Source organism: Osmia lignaria, chromosome 2 (assembly GCF_051020975.1).
Source record: "Osmia lignaria lignaria isolate PbOS001 chromosome 2, iyOsmLign1, whole genome shotgun sequence".
NCBI lineage: Eukaryota > Metazoa > Arthropoda > Insecta > Hymenoptera > Megachilidae > Osmia > Osmia lignaria.
The window spans coordinates 2,333,123-2,357,774 of record NC_135033.1 but is presented as its reverse complement, the minus strand read 5'-3'; the positions used below and the strand labels follow the sequence as shown (position 1 = coordinate 2,357,774).

The window sequence follows — 24,652 nt, the reverse complement described above, 5'->3', positions numbered from 1 at the left end:
TAATAATTTAAATATTAATTATTAAATTATGTAAAAAGTAAGTGCTTTAATATTATATATTATACAAGATACAATTTATTCATTTATGCATTTTATTATCTTAATAATTAATATTATAGTATTTGTTAATTTTAGCGAATACATAAAATTTCACATTTCATTTATACCAATACTCCACAGCTATTATTAAAACCTATACATAAATGTATACTAAATACATTTCAATATTTTCGGAAGCGGCGCAAAATTAAAGCTTTTCTTCTACTAGGAAGATCCTAGTACAGACGTCGGCAACCTATGACGCGGGTCACCAAGTGATAATTTGATAATTTCAAGTAAACAGTATTCAACTGGAATCAACATACCCATTGCAGATTAACTACATGTATGTATGTACACTGATTGTGAGTTTCATCGAAGTTGTCGCAGTGAAGTTGGCTACAAATTCACTAACGCATTCACGCCGCGTCGGTGAGTGAATGTAACCTATGTAACTTACGTAAACAATGTAACCTATTTTCAATACCAATTATATCGAAATGAATGAATACAAGTACAATAAAAATTGAAAGTCTCCAATCAATATTTGATATTTATAGCGAAATAATAGATCTATCAAAATTGTGAATACTTTGAAACGCTAACTGATAATTTTTCAACTTGAAATTTGTGATTGATATGAAAACCTTTTTCAAAAAAGTAATAAAATAATGAATTACATTAAATATATTTACAGAAAAAGCTCTTTGAAATTTCAAATATCGATTATTGGAAGAATTATTTCTTATTTAACAGATACTTATTGTAAGAATTAAAAATATGGTTTTTGTAATAATTCCTGAAGAATAAGTCCTAAATTACAGTATACCATCGTTACATTGCCACGTGAGCAATTTGACGATTACATGGATTTTAAAGCATACCAGTGTCGCCCTTCCACCATAATAGTCTATAAAACTGATATATTTCTATCTCTTCTCTTCCTTTTAAATGAGAGCTTGGAAGTTTGTCCACTCCACAGTCCCGTCCGCGCTAATACAACGAAAATCTACTGTATGAACAGACTACATACTGTGACTTGTGACTTGAACTGTATTACCTTAACCCTTTTTTTTACTAATCCCCCATAACAAAATATTTTCAAAAATGATAAAAATAAAAGTAGTTACAGTAAAGGATACTCACTTCATCCTTTACGCAATTTCATGTACTTTTTGAAATTTCGTTAAAATTTTTAGTATTTGAGTCGTAACATTATTATTCCTGGTATATATGAAATTTCTAAATCTTTCAATTATTGCGAACACAGGAGTATAAAAAATAGGGTATATCAATATGTAGGACAGAGTGAGAGGGTTAGAAGAGTAAACTGAAAATTTTTTTTAATAAATACCAGAATATTTTCTGAAATTTCAGAGAACTTTGTCGGATGTAAACAAAAGTTACGAAAATTAGACTTAATATTATCATGATGCTGCTAAAGTATGAACCAACATATCTTTGACTCCCTATCTGTCAATTATGATTGCGCTATGTATTCATCTAGGACGACTGAAACCCATAGTCTTAGTAAAATAGTGCTTTATTTATAAAATGACGAACAATTGAAAAAATACCGTATAAAGTGTTCATTCCCAAGATTTTAACCAATTCACTAACAAGATTTGAGAAATTAAATTTCGTACATTATTATTACAAATATTCATCGTAAATCATACTCTTTCACAATCACCCGTATAATCCATAAACCAATTCAAACAATCAATCCTCAACATGATAAAAATTCATAAGTGAAAAATAATGATGCTTCACGCTATATAAAAGATAAATACATATTTCTGAAATCTATTAATCCTTTGATGGTTAATATTACGTATCTGTGCCTTTGGTATCTATGTATCAATTATAATTTTGAAATTGATAAGAAATTCCTGTATACATATAATCCCATCAATAGATCCTCTTTTGGATACAAAAAGGGATACATACTGTATAATGTTACAAAGGTCACAGATTTCATGAAATATGATTGTTAATTCATATGTATAACTTAATTGAAATAACAAAATTTAAGTGAAACCTTGATAATATGGATTATTTTCTTCAACTTCAGTTTCTATCTAGTTATACAACTAAATACAGTGTTCACCCATTTCATTTGAAATGAGGTAGATAAGGTGTTAACCCCTTAAATGGTTATTTTGTATATTGTATGTACACGCCTTTGCCAGTCAACACAAAGGGGAAACGATGGATGTATCGTGCATATTATTAATGCATGTTATTATTAAAATTCTCATCTATCTCAATGTACAGTGTCGGCCATGGAATTATTATTTCACATTATATTCATAAGTAACATATTGCATGAAGTTAATATTACTAATACAAGCGGTATTAACCCTCAAGCGTCGGACTATGGAGAGAGATCCAATTTTAATCTGTAGTAAAGTTAAGATCTAAAGAGAAACATGACAAAATCCTTACATGTTACTCACATGAAACAGTCAATTCTTCTACGTTTTACTTTTCATACACTACCGCCAAGAAGTTTGCAAACAGAGATCGCGGAAATCGTTGACGCAGCGTAGCCGAGATAAGTGATTCTACATTGTATTCTTTTGCTTAATTCTAATACTGTTCTCTTCTATATTACTATATAGGTGAAGTATATATTTTAAATTATACAATGCAGTTGAATTATTTATTTAAATTTCTTTGTTTCCAAACTTTTTGACGGTAGTGTATATTCATAATTATATTATCATTCTTCTTATGTACAGTTTAAAAAAGTTGTGTATTATTCAAACATAATATTATGCGTAACACGTATATTTGTATAATACTATTCTCTTTAGTTAAGGTTAAAATATCCTACCTACCATTTTTCATTTTTTAAAAATATTTTTAAATATATGAACTTTGATATGTTGTTTACATTTCAAGTGAAGTTATAATGCCCAACATATTTTATACACATTTAGAAATAGTTTAATTTGCATGATTTCATAATTTTTCTCAAATGTCTTGAATCCACAATTAGATAAGACAGTTCAGTTGAAGAAGATGCGATATTGTTTTTAATCCTTTTAATTCTTACGAAATAACAGTGCTATTTAGGGTCAAAATTTTTCTCAAATAATTACAGTGACGTAATATACGTTAAAGGTGAAAAATTCGTGCTACTATAGACGGTACTTTCAGTGATAAACCATAATGTTTAAGGGGTTAACCATGTACACCCAAGCTTAACATAGACAGAGAGGCTGGAGACTTCTGTAGAGACTAACAGAGAGGCCGCAATTTTTAAGAAGTCATAAAAAGACGTGAAAATATTGTATATAATATTCAACGGCCTGAAGCATCGGATGATTAATGATTAAATTGGGTCGAACAACACGTGTCCCTGAGTTTTGTAACATCAATCATTATTTTTATTTCAGCCGAGCTGCGTTTGTTACATTCAACTCGAACATGCTAAGCTGCATTGGCTCTTCCAAAATTGAAGACAAGTGGTAAGAGACTCGTCTCACTCTACCTACTTTGAGCTACAGGCCCGAGCAACACTTTCACCACTGTCGTTATACGACCCCCACCATTACTAGTCTGCAGGTTTCCCTACTTATTAAGTACTCCACATTCTCTTACCATGCCTCCTATACGGGGTGATCTTCTCGCAGCCGAATACAATGGAACTGGCGGCAATGAACCCCTTGACCGCACCATGAAGAGGTCCGTACACACACACGTACACACACAGAGTCATTTCAGCCCGGGTAGGTCCCCGCTGGCACGTGACAATGCGGTCCTCTTCATAGCGCGGTCAAGGGTTTCATTGTCGCCAATGTTCCTTTATGTCCGGCTGCAAGAAAATCACCCTGTATATAGACTCCGAGTTTCCCCTCTCCTCCCAGACTCCGAACGCGTATAGTAGGAGTCGTTCAGAAGTGGGGAAAATAGTCGCATACGGTTCGCAAGCCGCAAGTCTCCAAAGCCTGACCTAGAAGAAGGCTATGTCGCACTGAAGTGTACATACAGTGTGATTCTTTTGCTACGCAAGATAAAAGCCGTGCCGCACAATCGAACCCTGCTGTTTTTGCGGGTAAACAGATCCAGGGGCCATATCGCCGGACCCAAGAGTGCTCTGTGTGTGTTTATGGCTGAGACGAAGACAAGAAACGGAACAGCAGGGGTTCCATTGTGCGGCACGGCTTTTGTCTTGCGTAGCGAGAGAATCATCCTGTAGAAGCATCTAAAGATTTACAGATTGATGTGTCCTCTTCTTTCAGTTACGTTTACTCCTCCTTAGCACCGAGATATAAAACATTGCTCGAAAATATCACAAATTCGTGGATTTTTCTGGCTTTAGTCGATCATCAGTTGCCGGAACGATCCATCCAGACCGAATAAATCATCATGAGTCTTTGGTTTTCCTGGTCGAAGAGCTTCGTTCGCTTTTATATTTTCCTGTTCTGCGAACCACGGTATATATTCTTCCAGTTTCTTTAACCAGATTTCTAAAAATAAACAGTTTTAAATTAATTAATTGTACTAATTGAATGACACGAGAGATGAATTGTCAACTAACCATGAATAGCTTGAATGGGGCCAGCATCACCACCGTACTCAGTCGGTAATATTTCTCTAGGGATATACTCGTATAGTGTTTTTATATCGCTGTGCATAAAGATTCTGTTGCGTATTTTCTCCTTGAGGAATGGTTTCACGAAATTAACGATGCTGTCAACTACTGGACTGACGTTCACCACATGCACCTCCTTCAGTTTCACCGGATAAGCCTCTTGAACGCAAATGAGAAACTTTTTTACCAGAGCAGGCGTGAATTTGGCGAAATGAGCTGGTGTCGCGACGCTTGCGTCCAAAATGTAAACGTCGCCTGCGACGCCAACTACTTCTTCTTTCAGACGCACATCACCGATCATAAGAACCAACTTCATTACTTCGGCTACGCTCGGGGTTGGAAAGTCCTTGTCTATACCTCTCATCGTGATCACGCGACGGCCATTTTTTGTCAAACCTGGTAATGGAGGCATTTGTCTGGAAGAATGAATATTACATGAAAGATTGGGAATAAAGTTTCATAGGTTTTTCAAGGAATATGAACATTTTTGTTACTTTTTAATTTAACAACCCCCAGCCCATTACCAAGGAATTTCTTTATAATTTTCAATGTTGAACAATTAATTTCTTGTGACAGAAAAATTGTTTTATATTAGTCCAATTCAACTTGATTAAACAAAAAAGAAAAAAAATGTAGCTCGACTGGAAAAATAGTTTCTGAAGTAAAAATTCGTAAGTGTAGCCCGTTTTCCTGGAAATAGGCAAAGGGTATAGCCGGATAAGATGGTCAAAAGTGCCCCCAAATCAAATTCGACTTGCTATGAACCATTCGATAGGTGATAAAAAAAAACCAGTCTGTGCCAAGTTTTAACCCTGTATCTCATCTGGGAGGGTAGTTACGGGTAAAAATGTAATTGCGAGGTTTTTGGCCAATTTCTCCTATTTAATGACATTCGAAAATTCTGAAAAGAATCAGAGACATTTCTATTTGTGAGGCACATATTACAGAATTTTTTCAGATTTTTAGATTGAAAACTGAAGCCGTGAAAAATCAAAAACGTCAAATAATGCTGAAAAATGGCGATTTTGTATTGAAGGAGATGAGGTCCTACGATCACATTTTTTTTATAAGTGTATATTATTGATGTCTGTTATTTATCAAATACATGGTATATACACTGTTCAATGTTTTTACATGCAGCGGAATAGAATAGGAATTAAACTAAATAAACGTAATTGATAAAAGTACGTTACGTCCATTATATCTCAAAAGATTAAAAGTATTTTCAACGGTGTTGGTGGCCCAGCGGTAAGGGGGGAACCTCATGTAAAATGAAATTGAGCATTTTTTTTTTTTCACTTAAATCGATAGGAAATTTCCTCGGGAATGCGATAAAAAAGTTAGAAAGTGATTAGAGATGTCCTTGTATGTTATTTTCAAAATAAAGTGAACGGTTGTATTGGGCGGAGCGGCTCAGGTAGTCGAGCCCTCGTCGGACGCTCGGTTTTTCGGTCCCTTTTTAATCTGACTGTGTTAAAACCTATACTATTGTACGCTAGTTGTTATCCCCACCAAAGCATTGCCGTTTATGGCGTCTGTACGTGTACATTAATGTGTATAACGGTTTTGCAAAAGAAGCCCCTTCGGCGAGGGGCCCTCGCTCATTGTCAGTTCAGTAGCGTCTCTTGAGGGAAATTGATCGTTTATTGAGCCTTTTAAAATACGAATAAATTGAAAATGAGTCGAAAGGTGCAAGATTATAATCCTAATTATCGTCCGAATCGTCCCAGACGGCGGAAAGCTCCTAAAAAATTTGACTTTAACAGTGCTGAGATAGAAAGTGAAGAAGAAAAAACGGCTGAATTACAACTTTTTGAGGAAGAGGAAGATCTGTTCTATGGCCCTGGAATCGCAGATTAACAAAAAACCGTGGCAAGTTAAAATGAATTACGATTTTTTCACGATTTTTCTGTTACTCAAGTTTTAAACGCATTTTTCTTGAAACGCAAAACTTCGCATGCCGTGCAACGTAGCTCAAAAACCAATTACTCGATCTTTATGAAACTTGGCATATATATTCTATAAATAATTGGCCTTAGCATGACGAGCTCCGATTTCTTTATTTTTTATTTAAAATACTGTTATTAACAATTTTTCATAACCGAAACTCCGGTTTTTTTTCAAAACATTGCCATTTTCGCAATTTTGAAAATTTTAATAAAAGAAAAATGTCATGCTGAGCGTTTTTGCATAAAGTAGCTATTCCATTTTGATTTTTTTGTTCCAGATCATTTTTGTGCATTGTACGCTGCACGGCGAATTTACAGGATGCCATTTTCAACCCGCCATTGCACCATCGTTATTAAAAATTAAAATTTATAAAAAATATTTCTGTTTACATTATAACGTTAATAAATGACACTTCAAATTTTAAATGAATCTGCGCATTGCATTTTCCAAAAAAAATTCTTGAAAAACAGACCATTTACATGAGGTTCCCCCCGTAAAGCGTCTGACTGCTAAACCGCTGGAAGTTTCTTTTCGTAGGTTCGAGTCCGCTCAGACAATCTTTTTTTTTGGAAATACATTATTTCAAACTTCTCCAGTTTTTTCAAACTATTTATCCAGAATTGTTAAAGATAATGAAAAATATTAAACAATACTGTAACTGACAAAATACATGACAAGAGAAACTGTAGAATAGAAAGTACTTCAAAATGGTATTTACGTATATTACAGATAAAAATATTTAAAAAATATTATTGAAACATTTGTAAACAAGTATATTAACGATTATCGTGTAGGTAGAAGTAAATACATTTTAACCTTTTCGGAGACAGTACGAGCAGCACCTTCAAACCTATAGTGGATTTTCTTTAGCGAAATAGGTATGTTGGGAAAACAGTCACATGTGGCTCGTGAGCCACCAGTTAGCCAGGTCTGCCCTACAGTATTATCTTTAAATGATTATTTCAGAGGAAAGAATTTCATTATGGTATAGATTTCTAATATGGTACAATTACATTTTTACCAATAATATAATCTCTATAATTGCAAATTATAAAATAGTTATAGATTATGCTGAATTTACACGAGATGAAGAGACAGCGATAGCGCAATAGTCAAACAGCTATGTTAACATAAAAAGGTTCAAATTTAGCGATTTCGTAGTTCAAAGATTTTAAGCTGAAGAAACAGTATTTTGTCACAAGTTCTTTTTTAAATATTGTTGAGATGTCGCGTAGCAAGTTTTATTTCTTTTGGCTAGCTGAAGTTGGCAAAAAGATATTGGTTATTTTTTGGATTTCAAGTAGTGACGAACCTGGCATTCTACAGGCTGTCCCAGAAAGAGTGTAAGCCGTTTAAGAGGCTGATAGCGGGGGTGATTCTGAATTTTCGTAAAGGAAAATGTTATTTAAAGGTTCGTTTTTGAATTATTAAGGGAAAACACGGCTATGAAACCGAGCTTGGCCTATATCCTGAACGATTTAGGCAAATTCATTAACCCGACTTTTAAATCAGCTGTTCTGCCACACGTGTTTCCTCGTCGAGTGGTTAGGACCGACACAGTGATCAAGTGACAGTTACCTGCTTTCAACGTAACAATTTTTTCGCAAACTTTTCATCATTAACCTACCCTCCAATTCAAACGCTTATTAATCATTTCATTTCAATCATTTTTATTTGTTGCTTAGACTGCTTAGAATTTCTTTTTGTAGGTTCTGTATTCATTTTAAGCAACGAATAAAAATGTTCAATCTGTTCAATTTGTTTATTTATCCAATGACTCCTGCTATACTAGCCGGGTGCCAAGCTGTTCGTTCGGGACTTTTTCGCAAAGGAAAATGTTGTTAAGAATCATCCCAACTATCACCCCCTTAATCGGCTTATACTCTTTCTGGGACACCCTGTAGAATGATCGTCGAAGTTCCATAGTTCAGTTTTTGTGGGAATAATCCCACGAAAAATATTTCTTGTAGAATTATTCTGCGGTGTACAAAGACAGTTTTGCGATTTGGCTTTTAAAATTTTATAAAACATGCATTTTTGAACAAGAACATTTTCGTTTTTTACAATTTTTCCCAAGAAGCGCTCTCTACGTCTATATAATTATTATGCATTTCTGTTTTAATTGTATCCGAAGAATGTAAATTACTTTTCTATATTTCACTTCTACTACGCTCGAGGTGCTACTGTCATTCCTGTTGGCTCTTAAATCGTGTCAAACTACAATTAGTCATTTTTTGTTGTGACTAGCAAGCTTCTATTTTATATTCAAAATATTAACACCAGAACTTTCAAAGGGGTCAAAATGATAGATTTCGGGTTGTTTATTTTAAATTACAAAGTTAAAATGTTTTCATTGAAACATACTATCGATTTTGTTAAAACAAAGTATTATTGTATATGCTGGTTTATGTTTCATTCTTTATCTATTTATTTGTTTATTTTGTTTTTAATTTAAAATCAAGTGTATATTGAACACTAATTCTAATATTAATGATGATGTGAGTTAATATCGTTAATGATTATATGATTGATAATGTAAAAATTTCTTAGACTTGGAAATATTTTCTGATAATCTCAAAGAGGTCTCTTACATTATTTTAGTGATTTCTCTTAGTTCTGGTCTGGTGATATCCCGATTAGTAAAAAATTCAGGGATTGCTGCTCTCATGGTGAAATACATGTCCAGCTTCCTCTTACATTTCTCTAAGGAAAATTTCGAACCACGAAGGAATGTCATTATCCTGTAATCGTCTGAAACGAAGGAATAGAGTGTAAATATTAACATAAGCAGTCTAACGTTTAGAAGTAATGAAGAAATAATATTAAAATGTAATTACCATCGAAAGCAGGCAAATGTGGTTGCTTGGATAGCCATTCCTTGATTATTTCAACATCTTTATCGCGTGTAGCTACATTCTCATTCAGCTCCACACGAATCTGCTTCGACATCTCCTCTGTCGGTTGAATCAGCAACATCTGAAAATTGATGATAATCAAGTGGCGTGGTATAATTGAAATTAAGTTTATAAAAGACATTTTTCTTTTGATGATTCAGTAACTCTTTCGTTAATTATTTCTTCCCGAGTAACTAATTTTGATACCCGATAAAAATTAATCCAAAAAATATAAAAAATTGAAAAAGTTAAAAATGCTTGAAATAAAAATGTTTTAATATAAATTAATATTTCAAAAGCAGGTACTACTTTGTTTTGAAATAATTCCCCACATTTAATTTTTGTACAATGTATTATTCAAAATTAATTTACTGAAAAATTCTGAACTATTTAAGCGTTTTTTTCGTAAATACAATAAATGAAAATGTTAAAATTTTTTTATACATTAAGGTATTTGTATAATACGCAAAATAATCTTTTAAATATTTATAAGTTTAAAACTTTAATATTTTTAGGTGAAAATTTCACATTTCAATATTTTATACAATTTTGTATTAAAGATAAAATACTAATAACATAGGTTTGCACAGCGTTTTAGATTTATTTACAAATTGAGAAATTTACTATAGAAAATGATTGTTAATAACTTTATCAATCGTAATTCTAAAGGAAAAGTTTTATTAACAGGATTGCTTTTCGTAATGGCATTATGTTTGCGAAATGATCAATCAGTTATGATTAGAAAGGAAGTTGACTTGCAACGGGTATGTCAAATATGATCAAATCAGACATTGAATCGCGATCTTAAGTATGTTAATTATACTATTTGATGCAATTTTGCACGCAAAACAATCACTTACGCAATTAATTGAAAAATACATTGTTTCCTGTCTCTTCAAAGACATTTCAATATTTGATAGATAATAGGAAAAAATAAAATACCGAAGCTCTCTAACTCTCTAACTCCTTTTTGTAATCTGTTGCTTTAAAAGTAGATTCAATTGTAATTTGTGAGATAATTCAACTTTTTATAACAAACGGGGATCATTGTAAAAAAAATCGTAATTTAAATCATCAGCAATTTATTATTAATTTCTGGGTGAATTTTAAGCATCGATTCTTTTGGTAAGAAAACATCTCATACCAGTGAGGCAACTATAATTACCTAATAGCAGGATTTAATTTAAAATTACAGGTTTCTCCGTGGTCTGTCATCCGAGAGTTAACTTATTGAGTGCGCTTATATTTATAGCTTTGCCATGATGCGTTCCAGTTTTGTTTGCATAAAGTTTCGACGTGTTTGTTGATGGTAAATATACAGTAAATTGTACATATAAAAGATCTATGATACGTATGTATCATAGCAGAGGTAACAGAGGTAAAATCGCCTATGAAATAAACGTTCAATTTTGATGGAGATTACTAAGCACGATATTTGTTGCAACGTTGTTACAAGTATACTGTGTAACATGCAGTCTAACGGGTTGCGCAAATAATCGAGATACGCATCGGTCTTATGCGAGAAATTAATGCTGACCAGAGTCGGTTTGCTCAATGTTAAACTTTCTCTACCTGTTTACGGATGACCGAGAGAAATCTGTATTTTACTTTTTCCTTTTCTCATTCAAGGGAAGTAATTGATGGTGTCGCGTCTTTTTTAACCGACTTCGAAAAGGAGGAGGTTACTCAATTCCATCAGTATATATTTTTTTTTCTTTTTTAGTGTATGTTCACCGCTTACTCCGAGACGGATTGACCAATAGGAACGAAACTTTTTGCATCTTGTAGAGTATAACTCTCGATTGGTCCTTTAAAAAAAATATTTTGAATTTTTTCATTCCTAACGACTTTTACCGCAAAAAACGTAATGCTTCATTTATATCTTTCGGCGTTTAGACTGCTGGGAATGTACCGATCGCGATGAAACCTTTCACATCTAATAGGAGATATTTCACTTGCAAAAATGTATTGTAATTATCCAATAAGAATCGTAAACCATCTTACGGCATCCGACAAATACTGTTTGTTCCACTAAAAAGTGTGAAATAAAATAATTTTCAACAGAAAATACAACTGCGCTAAAACGTATGAAATAATTTCTATTTCATTTATACCAATGTTCCACAGCTATTAATAAAATCTATTTAATCGCTAAATAGTATACTAAATACATTTCAACCTTTTCGAAGGCGGTGCAAAATGAAAAATACCCGAATATACGATGCTGCCAATAACAATTTGATTGTGGTATGACGAACTTGGTAATTAATAAGTCGTAAGAAAAAATGGGGAACGTTATAGGTACGTCTGAAAACATTCGTAATTGTAACGATTGTAGTAGAAGTTGGCAGCGCTTGATGTAAGTGTAGTTAATTCACAACTGTTATGTTGATTCTCGTTGAATATTGGGTCATTCGATAACCGGCGTGTTATAAGTTGCCAACCCCTGAACTACGATGTTCCGAGTAGAAGAAAAGTTTTTAATTTTGCGCCGCCTCCAAAAAGGTTGAAATGTATTTAGTAGGTATACTATTTAAAGATTAAATAAATTTTATCAATAGCTGTAGAATATTGGTACAAGTGAAATAGAAATTATTTCATACTTTTTAGCGCATTTTGAAGTCGGTTGTATTTTTTGTTAAAAATTATTTTATTATAACACGTACTAACTGTCAATACTTATTATTTAGGTCAAGGAAAGGGTAGTATTATGGCCTCGTGCTTTTTTTTTAAACTAAGGGTGACGGAGAAAAAGATTTAAAAATTTGTAATCAGAACTCTATAAAAAAACGTGATAATGAATTCGTATATACAAACTGTTCGCGAAACAGTCCAATTTACCTGTTTATTTCTTTTAAAAAGAAGTTTACTATTTAAAACAGAAACTTGATATATTATTTCAAAGTTACAACACTATAGTTCATTGGTGTATAGATAGGTGGTTCTGGCTTCCTCAAAAATGTTGACCAGCCCCTCCCTAAAAATTTGGATTGGTCCTTTCACCATTTTGAAATTTTAAAATACCAAAATTCAAAAATTTCGGAGTTTCGGATTTTCAGGTTTCTAAAATTTTAGAATTTCAAAGTTTTAAAATTTTGAAAGTCTAGATCTTGAAAATTCCATAATCTCAAAATCACTAAGGGACCTGGCATATTCCGGAAAAAAATCCTAGTTACGCCACTGGGTTTACTTTAGAAACTATAGGTTGTTTTACTGTTTGCTGAACCATCACTGTAAGTCAATGACTCACAAAATATTTCCACATCGAATTCCACATTTCGATCCACATGTGAACGAAAGTTCACAGTACTCGATTATGTGTTACTTAATGAACAAGCACTTTTTTCCAGCAATTTATTATTAGGTAATCCTTACATAGTGAGTTGCATAATTACTCATGTCGTCTCAGTTTCGAGATGAACGTGTATAATATTCCCCATTTTGTGTAAAAAATAAGATGCTGATTAATTTTTTTGTAAATTATCATTCAATATAAATTTTGCAGGTAAGAATCAATAAAAAAATAACAGTTTTATACTCTCTTTTCCCTGTTTATTCCAATCCACTTTAAAAGGTGTTGAACATTCAATGTTTACTCTCCAATGATTCGTTAACATCTTTTAATATAGATTGAGATAAAAAGGAAAAAGTAAACCTTTTTTTTAAATTAAAAACTCAGATCGGAAAAACCTACTGAACTTCCATAGAAAACATTTTAGTGTGATAAAAACTTTGATTTAATAAACTTTTATAAAATTCGTACTCGTATTATTGGTATACAATAATACGTATACCTATGCATATCTTAATAGTTAATACTTTATAGGTCTACTTGTAACTTCTGAATTAATTTTCATATATGTATGTATATGTATTTCTTATTTATATTATTTCAAATCATCAATAGTTTTCACTTTAACGTTTCTTTCTTTATTTGTTTCATATTTCTTTCATTCTTGTTTCCATTTTTATCCATATGTGCTTCATCGAATTAACATCAGAATTTTAAGAAAGTGTTATAAATAAATATAGGGTGCTATATGAGGCACTTAAAAATTAAAGAGTTGCAATTGACATCTTCATTTTTTACTTTGTTTATTTCTAACATTATGTTTAACGATTCAACAAACTATTTCTGTTCTTAATTCAAAAATTTGTAGGAATGTCACTTGCATCCATTGGCGTAACGAGGTAGAGGGCAGAATAAACCTGGTCCTTCCAAAAATATGGACTGGCTTCCCTCATCATTCTAAAATTCCACAATTTAAAATTTTTAAAATTTGTAAGAGCCTACCCCCAAAAAATCCTCATTATGCCAATGCTTGTATCTCTTTCGTTCTAAGTGCCTCATATAACAACTGTTGCTTTGCAACTTGGTTTATATGTTTAGGATCGTTATCCTGCTGAAATGTTAGTCGTTGTTCAAATACATTTTAGAAACACCCAATGAAACATTTCAAATCCATTTTTGAAAAAAAATTTGATTTGATATGAAAATTTTAATATAAAATTTTATGATCCAGATGAAAATGTGCTAACCTCACATTCATAATAAAGGATCCAAATGATTGTACTAAGCATCTAAAATATTTAACCCTTAGACGGTGAACCACAGAGAGAGAGCCTCAATTTTTATTTCATTTTCGTTTAAACTCTTTCGTTTAAAAATTATATATTTAACTTCAGATTAATATCTTTGTATTTGTTTTGTAAGTATGGAGGCACGATTGACCCAGGCTTCTCTGTTCAATGGTTAATAGTGCTATTCATAAGAAAAATCTCCAGTCTCTTACGCAGCAAATACCATACATGACCAGTCATTAAGTAGGGGTTATGAATATTTTTACAACTCACTGCATGGGAACCAGCAATAATCGGAAACAGATTAACTTTAGAAAGGACTAATGTATCCACTTTGCTTTTATCTGTTTCTATTAAACTTTCTTTCACCTGTACTACTGACAAAATAAGTTATAGTAGAAAGAGTGCAGTTTTTGTAATAGCCATGAAGTAACAGTTAGAGTTACAAATTATGAAATTTGTCTGCAATAAAATTCACCAGACATAAAGCGAAAGTGCTAAATTTATAAAGCTACGAAATTCCTGTCAGGGTGTACTAATGGCTAATTTGACATGTAGAAAGTCTGATGCGATTTTATAATATCAAAATATTGCAGAATGGTATTTATGGTATGGTATATCAATTTACAGTTTAAAGTTTGATAAAAATAACTATATAAACCTTTCATTAATGTTTTTAAGGGTCAATGGGAGTGACAGCCTAACTTTGAAATGATCTTCGGGACGTCATGCGGAAAAACTGAGAAACTCCGGAGCAGGGCGAATTGAGTTTCGAGAATTCGGACAACTTCTCGGTGGACCTATAGGGATTGGGGACTTAATTAATTAAAATTATGGCCTATATTCTATCAAAAAGTCCGTCATGTCAGCAATCTCCCCGTAAACATTTAACTCCCAGTTCACCGTTGCTCTGAATAATCCTTGTGTCTCATGTGTGCTCTTGTCTTTGAGAGGCAATAATAGCTGGAGAGGCAACGCTGGAGAGGTAATTTTTCCATTTACTTTTTGTTACCTAAGATGTCTTTCTTTGTACAATTACTCAGCACCGTACAAAGCGCAATTTTACAATTTGGCTTTTAAAATCTTATAAAAAATAGATTTCGGTAGAAAAAGTTTTTTACAATTATTCTTATAAAACGCCATGTATGACGTTAGATATACTTTTTCTGAATATGAATATTATAATCATTACGCGTTTCTCTCAAAATTGTATCCGAAAAACAGGAAATACTTTTCCGTGCTACGCTCTTACTCCGCTAAAGTTAACATATTGATTGCCATATTACTCATACCTGTATGAGTTATATTTACATACAAATCTATCATACATATTATTAGGAATTTCTTCACTTACCTAATTAGGAATATTTGCACTAAATACTACAAATTATGAATAATAGAAATAACGAAATACCTTGAAAATAATAAAGAAAATGTGTTAAAAATAGAACTATCTAATAAAATTTTCAGTAACTTCGCGTTACAGTCCACGTGTTAAAGAAAATACTGAATTAGAGTGTAATTAGGATATTAACCCTCGGACGGCGGACCATAATGAGAGCCACAATTTTAATGTAATTTTAATTTTCTAAATTTTACACTGTTCCTTTAAAAATTACTCTTCCATTATATGAAACTCTTTTGTTTTAATTTTGCATTTTTTTTTTTTAATATAAACCGAATGAAATTATTTCAGCTACAACAAGCTACTATTTATGAAACTACGTAACTCAAATAATTTCACAGTGGATAATAGAGATAGTAACGGAAAAAGTAAACTCGTGCTCGTTTTTCAAACGTAAACAGAGGCATGCAAGTGGCGCACCATAAAAACGAGCGGATTGCCAAAGACCGTCCTTGGTAAAACCTGAAATTGGGCAACACGATTGAAAGGCCAGTCGTGGACGTGACAGAGCAATCAGATACTCGGTCACATACAGTGGAATCTAATGGATCGACCAATCATTCGAAACTGCTTTCTTCTTAATCTTATGACATGAAAGCTGTTTCTACAATTACTTGTATTAAAATCTACTAAGACATGCAGTAATAAAAATATTTAGCATAAATTCTATTGAAAAGTTTGAATTGACAAGATGGACTTGTTAAAAAAAAAAAAAAAAATTAGGCCCATTGGATAAACTAATCCTTCAAATATTAATTAAAATACCAAAATTAAGCAGAAAAGTTAGCAAAAGATCTTGTTAAAAGAAAAAAATTTGTAAGCTGAACATATTGGATGAATGAACCTTTCAATTATTAATTAAAAATCATTTTGTTCAATATTAAAATAACTATAACTCAAGCAAATTAAGTTCGAGGAAGATAAGCATGATTACTTTTCGAAAATGATATCTCTATTGTATTTAATCCTTTGATGATCTTTTCTAAAAAGAGAATCGAATAATTATTTCTTGTTTCCTCTTCTTCGTAGTTGAACGAACATTTACATTCATTGTAATTTTAGACCTTGTTTTTCGAAAGAAGAGGTAAGTGATGTAATAAAAAGTAGAGAATCTACTAAATAGTACTGAAATCACTGATTATATTTATTCTACTGTTACGTGAATGGTAGAATAGATTCAAGGAATGATAAACAAGGTATGTATAATATGAAATAGAATGTTTTTGATGGGTAAAAATCAGATATAATGATTGTACTTATAACAAGAAAAAATAAAATTATTTATTCTTAGTTATAATAAACTGAAACCTTAAGAAACGTACATATGATGTGATATTGCAAAAAGAGAAAAATGAATTGAATTCATTATTAACGAGTTCATTGTTGCAATAAAAATATTTACGTTTAAAATTATATATTTTTTTTACTTAACTATTTATTTTGCTGTTCCATACCGTTAATGTAATGTTTATACGTTGATTGTTATGGTGGTACACGAATGACTCGGTACAAATTTAATCGAAATCCATAATTAAAAAAATGAAGAAAGAAAAATTACAGTCGTATCTTAAAATAGAAAACTGAAATATTAGATTAGAAAAGTAATTCTTAATATCAGCACTATCAAAGAATCAAAATAATCTATTTGAGATATTTTTAAATAGGTAATTGTTCATTTTAAAAACACACTTTCTGAAATTTTTTTTGACTTTTAGTATATTTGTTTTTCTTTTTTTTCTACAATTTCTGTGTACCATAGTCGTGAGTTATTTTAACCTTTCATAAAAAGGCAAAACAATTACTTATAAAACTTCAGAATACGTTTAGTGCTTTCTCAGAAGATTAAACATATTCGAAGATTTATATTCATAATAATTATTAGGTAACGAGGAAAGTTCTATTGAAATTAGACTGGACATTTTACAATGGTGGACATTGAAGAAAATGACACGCGTAGCATAAAAAATAGCCAGCGTCGCGTCGCGTCGTCATCAAAAACCTTCTGTCAACATGATGGAAGGTCACGAATGCCGTTGTGATAGAAGTCCTTCGAAAGCAGAAAATTCATCTACACGGACGATGGATTTTCCTATCGTCAAGGTTTAAAACTGTCATCCTCGAAAGAGATTGTTCAATGAATGGGACAAATGACAGGGCAATGGTGTAACATTAGGGGAATATGGTGGATGCATCAAAGTTTTGCAATTAAGTCGGTATTGGTCTCATTTTATCCATATGTCATTTTACGTTTTAATGTGATGGAACCAGTGGCGCAACCACAGTTGCCCGATGGAGAGTTAAACAATTTTTTTTTGCATATAATACATCAGTATCGTGAAAATATGTTCTGCAATATTTTCTGAAATTTTTGAAAACATTTTGATATTTATTGAAAAAAAGGTTTTTAATTTGTTAATAAGGGGTACCTGATTGCGCTACCGAATAGAACACCCTTGACATTCACAAGTAGAGGCTGTTTAGTTTTTTAGTTTCTTATGCATACCTTATAGTTTTTCAAAGTAGGTATACAATGCTATTGGTTGTTTGATACTCATTTTGTTTGTGTACGTTATGCGTTTTTCCATTTGTAAAATGTTTGCAGTTTGACCCCCAAAAAAGCGAAAGAGATTGTTTGGCTATTTAGTAGTTAAATCAAGCAATCTCAGAAATTTAACTCTTTATTACATTATGTTGCAAATCTGCTGCATAAAATAATATGCTATGAAGTCTATCGAAGTAAATAGGTAGAAGTCAGGGTGGGCCACTCTCTCACTTCTCTCTAAAAACGTGAACTGGCTCTTTCCCAAAAATGTGATCCTTTACAATTTTAAAATTTTAAGATTCCAAAATTCTAAAATTTCCAAAGTTCACAATTCAAAAATTGTATACTTTCAGATTTCCTACATTTCAAAATTTCACAAATACAAATTTCCAAAAACTAAAAAATTTTGGGACTAAAAATTAAAAATTTAAAGATTATCAGAATTCTTAATCTTAAAAATTTCAGAATTACAAAATTCCTGGTTTCGAAAATTCTAAAATTTTAAAACTTTTAAGTGACCTGTCTCGCTCAGATAAAGATGTGAGTTACGCCAATGATAAAGTTTTATAATTTTTAAACATTTATAGTTGTACAACTTTTTTTTTACATACTGTGAACAATTTTCAGTATTGCACAATTCTTTTTAAATAAATTCTTAGAGTAGAGAAATATTTTTTTATTCTTTAAAACTATATTTCTTTATAAAATTAAAATTATAATACCTGTGTATTATAGTAAGTAAAATATGACATTGTTCACAAACACACTATAGTGAAACTCACTGATTGTTAATTAATCCTTTGTTTTAACACTTTGTTTCAATTAAGCTTGTTAGACTTATATGCTCACTATTACAGTTAAAACTGACAAAGAAGATTGAAATATTAGTCACATTTTACTTTTAACAAACTCTGACGGTGCAAAATAAAATTAGAATTAAACTTGAATAAAAATGCGAACTACCTTTGTCATATTTGAAACAAGTGGTTAATTATTAAATTTACGGATGCCCAAAAATTCCACTAACTACACACTCAATATTTACAATTAATTCTTGTTATGAACATCAAAAGCGATTCAAAAATCCATTTATAAATAGCAGCACTGGATAAAATATTACAATTATTGACTCCGTTCTTCCTTACTTGAGGAATTTTTAACATCCGTTTTCTCGAAAATGAAACTTTCCATGAGACAACTTTACCCTACAACTGAAATTTATTTTTGCACGATGAATCGTCTTCCTTTCGTAAAAGTAAAGACCACCAATTTTATAATATCTTATATAAGAAAGTATAGAAAAAAGAAATGCAGGATATATTTGAATGTATGTTCTCTAGGGAGAATGACGATATAGGAAAAGCAGGAATTCTGAAAATCTTAATTTTCACGATATTACTATTAAAAGTAATTTAGAAACAAAATTAAATATTATAAAATTTAGTATATAGTTAAGAAATTTTCTCACGTAAATGTTTACGTGTGAGGCTCCTTCTCTACATTATCATTTTTCCCAGGTATGCCTATAGGGAAGGGCGAGAACCCGGAACATCGCCATTTTTCCTGGGGAAGCCTGATTTGATCACGAGTGTAGGTACATCTTTTTCTTGGAGATCGTTTTTTTAAGCCTTTAGGCACAGTTATTTCAAACACTTCAATCATAGTAGGTGTATACATAATGTATGCTAATTTTCGATAATTCTAGTGCTAATAATCTCAACACAGTGACTAGTACAGTGGGAACAGACACGGATAGTAAGATACATTATAACAAAGATTGTTTAAAAATGTGTAAAATTGCGGGACGTATGGTCTTGTTATAAATATTTAACTGTTAAATTTAAGCTTTCATTTTTCTGTTTTATGATATCAGCATAATTGTAATTTTACTTAAAATTTGCCCATTTTTCTCTTTCTTAATTTATTCTAGGCATTAATGACGAAAATCGTACAACAATTAACAGATACTGATTTTACAGAGAAAGGTAACCGCTTTCGACTGATACAAATATAATTTGTTAAAAGAATTTTGTTTACTCCATGCAACATTACAAAGTTCAATAAAATTTGTTAAAATTTTCTAAGTGCTATTTATATCACTATAACTTTCCTAAAAAGCAACATATCTAGAATCTTAAAAGAATGTCTAATAAAATAATTTTTAACAAAAAATACAACCGACTTTGAAATACACTAAAAAGTATGAAATAATTTCTACTTCATTTATACAAATACCCAACAGCTATTAATAAAACCTATTTACTCGTTAAATAGCATACTAAATACATTTCAGCCTTTTCGGAGGCGGCGCAAAATTAAAAACTTTTCTTCTACTAGGAAGATTCTAATTCAGGCGTCGGCAACCTATCAAATCATTATTGGCAGCATCGTATATTCGGGTATTTTTAATTTTGCGCCGCCTCCGAAAAGGTTGAAATGTATTTGGTATACTATTTAACGAGTAAATAGGTTTTATTAATAGCTGTTGGGTATTTGTATAAATGAAGTAGAAATTATTTCATACTTTTTAGTGCATTTCGAAGTCGGTTGTATTTTTTGTTAAAAATTATTTTATTTCACACTTTTTAGTGGAACGAGCAGTATTTATAGGATGCCGTAAGGTGGTTTACCGTTCTTATTGGTTAATTGCAATAACTATAGTTTTTAACGATAATAAGTTCCATACAAGTTATAACAATAGTTATTAACAATAACAAATTGCATAAATTTTTGCAAGTGAGATATTGCGGAAATATCTCCTATTAGATTTCATCGCAATCGGTACATGCCTTGCAGAGTACACATGTATATAAGAAACAGTAGAGAATCGGCGACTGCAAGCTGATTCAGGCATTGGTAGAGACACTTAGGCATACGTAGAATTCAATGTAGTAGTAACAATAGTTTGTCACGAATATCTCGGAAACTAAAACTTTCCGTTAATTATGCATAATGAAAGAGTTGTTCAGAATCATGTCCATGACAACATATTAAAAGGTCATTGAAATCGTCCAATCTTGACATTAAAAACTTCCTGTATTTTGCAATAACAATGAAAAAATGCAAAATTTTTGTTCAATGGGACCAATCGGAAGACATACCCTACAAGATGCAAAAGGTTTCGTTCTGATTGGTCCATCTATCTCGGAGTAATCGGTGAACACAAAAAAAAAAAAAAAAAAAAATACATACTGATCGAATTGAGTAACTTCCTCCTTTTCGAAGTCGGTTAAAAAATAGAGATTTCACAGCGAATCGATTTATCATATCGATTCAACCATTTTTGTCGGAGTTATAAACCATGTGAATCTCGCCCTAATTTTCGGGTTTGTAGAGGCGATCCCTTAATTGTTTTGCGAAGTGTAATTACTAGTAAATCTTATAGCAGATAACGTAATAATCCTCGGACGGGGCGAACCATGGAGGGAACCCCATTTTTAATTTAATTCTATATTTTATATTATTTTCATTTTCTAAATTTTACATTATTTCTTTAAAAATTATTTTTCTAATATATTAAATTCATATTCTTGTACATGTTTTAAGGTGAGGGTGGGAGGAAGGTATGGAGAGAGTTTTTTGACGGCGAGGAGTGTAAAACAGGGATGCCCAATTAGCACTAAATTATTCTCTCCCTTTATAGCGAACGTAGAAGAAAGAATGGAAAAGAGAGGGAAATAAAAAAGATGTATAAACCGTATTAAAACGTAATGTGACTATAGACGTATCATCATAACTTTCATTTAGATGAGTGTTTTTTCTTTCTTTCTTTTTGAATAAAACTGCAAGCACGTTTACTATTCCTTTTTCACGTTTGTAAAAAAGAATAAATAGTATATTCTTTTAACTTATAACAAGGGTTAAATTGTTCCTAACAGAACATCGTGATGCTGTATTTATTATTGTTGATCAGAACGACATGTCAATTAGAATGTTCGAAGGAAATTTCGAAATGTTAGCTTAAAATGAAGAACTTTCGCTATAGTAGAAAACGACACTTGAAAGCGGTGATTTGGGACTGCCAGAAAATTGGTTCAAATGACTTTCGTAAAGAAATTATGTTTACTTTAATAGAAAGTGGTTGAAAAACATAAATTTTTGCGATAGTTCTGCAAAAATAGTTACTTTTAATTGTAATTGTTTCTAACTTTAATTCTTTACATAAAAAGTACCATGTTTCATTTACGAATATTGAATAATATCCAATTACAGCTGCCTTTAATTTCTTCAAAAAGGGAAAGTGAAATTTCTTTTGTATAAAACACAATACATGTAATTGTAAATCTCAATTACCTCAAAGTTAAAAGAGGAAGTACTTTTTAATTTTAAGTAATTCTGATTTTTTTGCAAAATTTAAATTATTATTGATAAAAGAACAGTTTCGATTTCAGTTACTTCTGCTATTTATAGTAATAAAAATTGAAATATTAATTATTTTCTGAAAAATTGCAGATTTAACTATTTATTTTATATGCTGGCAGTGCATAATAATGACACAAATCTTCATGTTAGAATATATAAAAATTATTTGAAACAATTGTAACAAAATGGAGAGTTTAAATTAATGTATTGGCACCGGTTTAATTCCACTAAAACAATTTTAGGATTAACTTGGAAAAATATTGGGTAATTCTGCTCTATGTCAAAACAATTTTTTGGACATATTTGCAGTAATCCTAGATGAAACTGCATACATAGAGTAATTCTAAAAAAACTGACAAAATTAAATCTAGTTATCATTATAAAACAGGAGGTGTACATTGATGACAATGTTTAAAATTTTATATACATAATTTTCAATATATTTTAATCCTCAGATGGCAGATTACAGAGAAAGCCACAATTTTAATGTAATTTCGTATTTCATATCATTTTCATTCTTTAAATTTTATACTACTCCTTTAAAAAATTATTCTTTCAATATATTAAACTCTTTCATTTAAGAATTACATATTTAACTTTAGGTTAATATTCTTGTATACGTATATTTTGTAAGGTTGGATTATGATCAACCCAGGCTTGCGCTGCTCAACGGTTGACATTTAAAAATTGTGTTTAATGTAACGAATTAATTGACATATCATTTACTACAAATATGATTATTTAATTTTTATATCTAAACCTTCAGTTTGACGCTTTACATTATTAGCAAAATATTAAATGCCATTCCAAAATTATTCCCCCTTTTTTTAATTATTTGGGTATATTATGTTTGTAATAGTGGCTACTGGTGATTTCCGAAATTTATCTGATTCAAATACTGTAGAAACTGAAATCTTCTCCAAGTACGAAATTCCTTAACAGTCTCCTCGAACATGTCGAAATCGCCACATACTTGATCCAAGAGAACGATCAAAAACTCGTTAACCATACAGAAATTTCACTTTCACTGCAAACCTTTCTCGATTACATTTTACCTCGATCGCAATTAATTCTACAATATTTCAAGTCTGCGAAATGTTCTCATGATAACTACAAAATCTTAAGATTTTATTATTTATTCAAATTCGCCTAATTCATCAAAAAGGTAGAAAATTAGAATGCAGTTAAAATGGATATTTGTTATGACACATATTTACTTAAAATAAGAATAGTTAATTTTGAAATTTTAAATTACAAACTTTCAATTTGCCATTAAAGTATTCGTCTATTTTCTTTTTTCACTTATTCAAACTTATTCAAGTAATAATGAGGATGTTATTCAACATAATATATTTTTTAATTATTTTAATTTTAAATTACAAGCTTTCAATTTACTGCTGTAATAATATTATTGAAAATAATATTTTCTTTTTTTTTTAATTATTCGAGTATTTATAATTTGCAATGTTGGTCATTGATGACCCGACGTCATTATACGATATCATATGATTGTCAAAATATTGCGGCAAATTTGAAATTGGTCTCATACCTTGGTCATTGTTGACAGAGATGTCGATCCTGAAGAAAGAACAGCAGACAATTGGTAAGAGCGATAGGCGATGAGGTTCAGTCGGTCACCGAGAGAGAAATGCAAGAAACTCGCGTGGCGAATGGAAGAGATAGAGAACAGTCGACGGAGTGGGAACGATTACCTCTTGGACCGGTTCTCTTTTATATCGTAAGGCGCCCCACTCTCTTTAGGGAACGAAGAAAACTCGGGCACACCTACAGTCAATATTTGGATGACCTGTGCAATGGTCACAGTTTTCCACAGGATGAGTTTTCCTGATCAACTATAGTGATTATAATCAACCTTCTTTTCTTGAAAATTTTTGAAACTGGTTGCATGCCCATTTGAGGGAGAGAGCTAAGAAAGAACAAAAAGATACATGACATTCATAAACTATAAATTATGGCAATCTTGTCATTTATTGCAAAAAAGACTCACTTCATTCCATGACCAGTTCATCATTGTTAATTTATACCACACATTTCATACTTGCATCTAAAAGTATTAGTAGCTTGTCAAAATATTCAGTGTCGCCTACTACAATAACAGTAATAACGAAATGCAAGCATATTGTAAATAGAATCTAAATGAATAATTTCGAATTTTACATGTGAAAATAGGGGATTCTAGGTTAACATACAACGATATATAACCTCTCATTGTCAGTTTTGAAAGAAAACCAAGTGACAAATTTTTGGCTACGATA

General features: G+C 31.3%; 1 protein-coding gene and 1 long non-coding RNA gene across 2 annotated transcripts; one reads left to right on the top strand and one right to left on the bottom strand.

Moving 5' to 3' along the window:
* Positions 1-817: 817 nt before the first annotated feature.
* Positions 818-24,095, bottom strand: LOC117605822 (alpha-tocopherol transfer protein-like). Its single transcript, XM_034327558.2, has 5 exons — positions 23,926-24,095; positions 9,430-9,568; positions 9,184-9,343; positions 4,589-5,058; positions 818-4,517 (listed from the first exon to the last, which is right to left on the bottom strand). Exons 1-5 carry the CDS (start codon positions 23,932-23,934, stop codon positions 4,366-4,368), a joined length of 930 nt encoding a protein of 309 aa, XP_034183449.1. The 5' UTR covers positions 23,935-24,095; the 3' UTR covers positions 818-4,365.
* LOC143305469 (uncharacterized) lies at positions 6,040-7,010 on the top strand. The gene is made up of 2 exons (XR_013062424.1): positions 6,040-6,514; positions 6,870-7,010. It is a non-coding gene; the product is annotated as an uncharacterized LOC143305469 (long non-coding RNA).
* Positions 24,096-24,652: the final 557 nt, after the last annotated feature.